Below are 4968 nucleotides of genomic sequence, written 5' to 3' on the forward strand. Positions count from 1 at the left end.
GAAGACATCTCCTGGGTCTCCAGGGCATGTGAGAATGTTAAAGCAGAGAAATGTTTCTTCTGGAATGTCAGGGTCTGTGACTCTTGTCACTGCCCAGAGGAGAAAGCGATGATAAGTAGGAAGGTGGTTCTGTGTTTCCAGTACATTCTGCGCACCAGCCACGCTCTCCTTCTGGTTCAGAGCTCAGGCTCTACCCGACGCTCAGGCTGCTCTCCCAACTCCTCCCTTCAAGCAGGTGTCCTACAGCCCAGGTTCCCGCTGTCCACAAACTGGTAACCATCAGCCACCCTCTTGCTTGTTAGTCCTACCAGCCCTGCACCTTCCGAGCGGCACTGACACGTCCTCCGGAGCTGACGTCTGAGATCAGTAGCAAGCGCGGGAGCGTGATGATGAAAATGCACCCCAAGTCAGGGAAAGTCTGGGCTCCTCACTGCCGCCTTACCACTACATTCCACAATGCTTCCTGGGTAGAGAATGAAGGACAGGATCAAAAAAAATTTTTTTTTGAGATTCCCACATATCCAGAAGATGACAGGCCACGTGTCAAACTACCATAGATCCTAGACAAGAGGGTTTCTGCCAACAGCACGGTGAAGGGCCTCCTTGACCTCCTTGTTCCTCAGCGTGTATACCACAGGGTTCAGCAGGGGGGTGATGACCGTGTAGGTCACCGAGATCAGCTGATCCTGATCCCTGCTGTTCTCGGACTTGGGCTTGAGGTAGGCAATGGAGGCGCAGCCGTAGTGGACGACGACCACCGTGAGGTGGGAGGCGCAGGTGGCGAAGGCCTTCTTCCGGCCCTGGGCAGAGGGGATCTTGAGGATGGTGGAGATGATGAGGACGTAGGAGATGAAGACCAGCCCCATGGGCACGACAATAACAAGTGAGCTGATGATAAAGTTAATTATGTCATGTAGCGTGGTGTCCGCACAGGAGAGTTTCATAACTGGGAGGATGTCACAGAAATAATGGGCCACTTCTCTGTCACAAAAGGGCAGCCTGAACACAGAGGAAATCTGAATTATGGCCACAAGCAGCCCAATGCTGAAAGCCCCCCATACGAGCAGGGCACACACCCTCTTGTTCATGAGGACTGTGTACCTCAAGGGGTTGCAGATGGCCACATAGCGGTCGTAGCCCATGGCCGTGAGCAGGAAGCAGTTGCTGATGGCCAAGGTGAGGAAGAAGAACATCTGAGTGGCGCAGCCAGCCAAGGAGATGGGTTGGTTAAGACCCGTAAGGCTGCAGAGCATCCGCGGCACAATGACCAGTGTGTACACGGTCTCGGAGGTGGAGAGCACACTAAGGAAGAAGTACATGGGCGTGTGGAGGCGACGAGCAAAGCTGATAACCGTCACAATGGTGACATTGCCAGCCAGAGTTAAAAGGTACAAGGTAAGAAATATCACAAAGAGGATAATCTTGTGTTCTCGGAAGCTGGAAAACCCCTGGAGAATGAATTCACTCACCCCTGTGTAGTTCTTGCTTTTCATGGGTGAATGCTGGGTCTACAAGATGGAGACTCAGGGCCATCAGTCAGTCAGAACACGCCAGGGCCCCCGCCCGCTCAGGACCAGGAGAAGGGGCTACAATGACCTGCTCCAGGAGATGTGCCCGGTGCATGGGTGCTCCTGTGCCCCGGGAGTGAAAAGGTAGAAAACACAATCAGGAAGCAATTGCACGGATGGACAGTTCTGTGTAAAGGCACAGAAGAAGGAACAGGGATGTGACAGGATAGCAGGAAGGACACCTGTGCTAGTGTGGAACAGATTTCCTCATGAGCCAGAACACGGGTGTTTGGAGGCAACTGGGGCTAGAGAAATAGAAAATGCATAATTTGAGGAGAATTTTCTCACGAATTAGTTTCAGATTTTTATTTACCTAACACATTGGCCAACCTCTTCCCCTTTGTTGAAGCCACAATTCTGATCATCTTCTTAAAGATCTAACCTTCCGAGTTGCCAACTGGGACAACGTTCTCTGCTCTCAGGGGACCTGAGTGTTTGCTTTGTCCCTGTTCCACATGTCTACACCTTCTCGTGAACCCTCTTCACAAATCATTCAACTGCTTCAAAACAGACTGCCTCCCGACAGCAGTTTTCAACCAGACACATTCCCGTCTTTCTCAGGTACGGACGGAGCCTCCTCTTGCCCCCGTCGATGCGGGCCCTCGGCGTGTCGGTCAGTACTAAGTGCTGGCTCTCCTGCGCTGCGTGTAGTTCTGTGTTTTCCAGCTGGCGCTGGGTGGGAATTTTCACAGGGGGTCTGACTCACAGCTAGACCCTGAGCTCTCTTTTCTAATTTCTTCAGAATAATAAACTGGGTACCTCTGGGGGAACCAGTTTGTGCACCCTCCCTCTATTCTGTATCTGGGAGTTTCAGAGACCAACTAGCTCTTATTTAAAAAAAAGTTTAATAATAATTAACAACAAGAATAGTTCCTTAATGGCACTTTTTAGTTTATGAAGAATGTTTATATGTGTTATTTAACAGCACATCAATCCCATCTTTTCAATAACTATCTTCATCTTGCAGATGGGGAAGCTAAGACACCTACGGTTTGGCGGTTTGCTCAAAATTAGTAAGTCCTACATCTCGTCTTCTCGTTTTAAGGCTGGTGTCAATTACCTTTACCACAACCGCCTGAGGAAGCCTCGTGGCTACAAAACAGGTGAGAAAGAAGATACCTTTTTTCCCTGGCTTTATTGAAAAGAATTAAAGAATTTTTCTCACTCTGGGAATGAGATTGCATTGAGAAAAAAAGATTGGAAAAACTGGAAAACGTTGGGGAACCCAGAAAAATTGTAGTATGTTTACCTTGATAAGTAAATGAAATATTAGTATATTAGTGATCATGAGTGTCCATTCTCCTTAGTTTCATACTTCCACTTCCAATTACTTATTTTAAAGAAATAACCAGAGAGATGTATCAGGATATATGTATAAGAAGCTTTTAGGATATTATTTATAATAATGAATACCAAAAACAATGTAAAAAAGTAAAGGAATAATGAATTATAATACATCCATTTGATGGGAATTATGGAGCTATTAAACATTTAATGTGCTGACACGGAAAAATATGATAGATAGATAGATAGATAGATAGATAGATAGATAGATAGACAGACAGTCCATAATTTTTCAAAAAGAAAAAGGAAAGAAAAGGAACAAACAATGAAAGGAAACACATGGAATGGTAGACACACCATTAAAAATGGGTTGGAAATAAATACACCGAAATGCTAAAAATACTGTTTTCTGGATAGTGAATGCAGAATCAAATGATTTTTCTTTTTATCCTTTCTATATAATCCACATTTTCTTAATTATTTCTCTTCTAAACATACAGAAAAATAACGTTAAATTCTTCTTACAATGAGATGCCATAACGAGGCTGCAGAGGGGATTGAGGAGGAAAGGTAAACGTAGTGGGTTAACTTCCCTTGGAGAAGAGAAAGCGGACAGTATCCTGTAAGACCAAGTCAGTCTCCGAACAGGCGTTTCATAGAAATTTGAGCACCCAACAGCCAGATCCAGAGGAAATTAGCTGCGGTTTTTAAAGAAGGATTGTTGGAAAAAGAAAAGCTTTTTAAACAGTGCTGGAAGGGAAGTGTGGCGCGTGAGGTGCTCATCTTGGGTGCAACATTTAGGGGAGCACCAAAAAACCTCAGTGATCAAGATGAACATGATTTTAATGGAAAAATTTTTAAAAAGCTAATGCAAAAATCTATGATGAACAAAATATTAAAATTTTAAGTAGAGACAGGCTCAATTCTGTGTATCCCCACAGTGGGATGCAAGCAGCTAAATGAGGGCAGATTTTGGAATTTCCTTACTAAAGATTTTGAAGAATAGAAAAATATAAAATATTTGCAAAATATAGGGGGAAATGGAGAGCAAAATGTGTGTTCATTTTCCTTTGAGATGTGGTGATAGGCTAGTCTGGAAACCACTGCTATTTAAACTGATGTGTTAGTGAACAAGATAAAGCCCCAATCTCATGTAACTGGAAAATCAATCCTACCTCCACTAAGGGGGAATGAGAAGATAAGTGAGGATAGAGAAGAAAAAAAGATTGAATTGAGCTCGTGTCTCCCTCGCTTCTCTCATCATCCCCTTAGGAAAACGAGGACTCATCAAGATGGCAAAGACCTGATGAGTGTTAACACCAGGATAGTAAGGTCATGACAGCAGAAACAAAATGGCAGCCTATTTCTGTGGAATCCATGTCACCAAGAAGAACAATACTTTATATCACTTGCTGTCTTCTTGGATTGTGGGTCTTTAGCCAAATACATCCCTCCACCCTGAAAAAAAAAGTCAAAATACTTCCTTCTAGAGAAATCATGTTCTGCTTAGACCTGACAAGCAATCCTGGCCAAGGAGTTAATCTTATCCATTTCATTGTTCAAGTCTTTCTGATGGAAAGCAAGCTGGGAAAATTCACGTGCTTGGTGGTGTTAAGTCCTTTCATATAACAGAATCACAGGACCTTAGCACTGGGAGGTAATTTTAAAAGCAAGCGTTTCTCACAAATATTCCCCCAAATTCTGCGTCAGTGCTTCCAATGATTGAAAATTCATTATCTTACAAGTTAGCATCCCCTCTTTTTTTTTTTAAATACCAAGTTTACTTAAAATATGAAACTAGGTTTTTTTATATTATAAAAATGTTTTCGGGGAAAAACAGCCATCTATACAAAAGGGTATAAATGGGACAGTTAGTTTTCTCTTCCTATGCTTTGCCTTCTCTGGTGCAGGGGTAAACATGATTCATGTTTGTGTCTTTTTAAAATTTCTGTCTAGAAATTTTCTAAGTACAATTGTGCATATTCCCATACCATTTCAATTTTATACAAATGAAATAAAACTGCACATACAATTCACAACCAGCTTTTTTCACTTACTATTATATCTTGGACACTTTTCATAACAGCGCAGTGGCTCTCTCTCTTCATTACCAGCA

The 4968-nt window shown here is 43.3% G+C and overlaps 1 protein-coding gene across 1 annotated transcript; it reads right to left on the minus strand.

Annotated features, from left to right (window-relative positions):
* Positions 1-560: 560 nt before the first annotated feature.
* Positions 561-1493, minus strand: LOC123783511 (olfactory receptor 10J1-like). Its single transcript, XM_045784281.2, has one exon. It carries the CDS (start codon positions 1491-1493, stop codon positions 561-563), a length of 933 nt encoding a protein of 310 aa, XP_045640237.1.
* Between the last annotated feature and the right edge of the window lie 3475 nt (positions 1494-4968).

The sequence above is a fragment of the Ursus americanus genome, chromosome 2 (genome assembly GCF_024610735.1).
Source record: "Ursus americanus isolate L20-20 chromosome 2, mUrsAme1.1.p, whole genome shotgun sequence".
NCBI classification, from domain to species: domain Eukaryota; kingdom Metazoa; phylum Chordata; class Mammalia; order Carnivora; family Ursidae; genus Ursus; species Ursus americanus.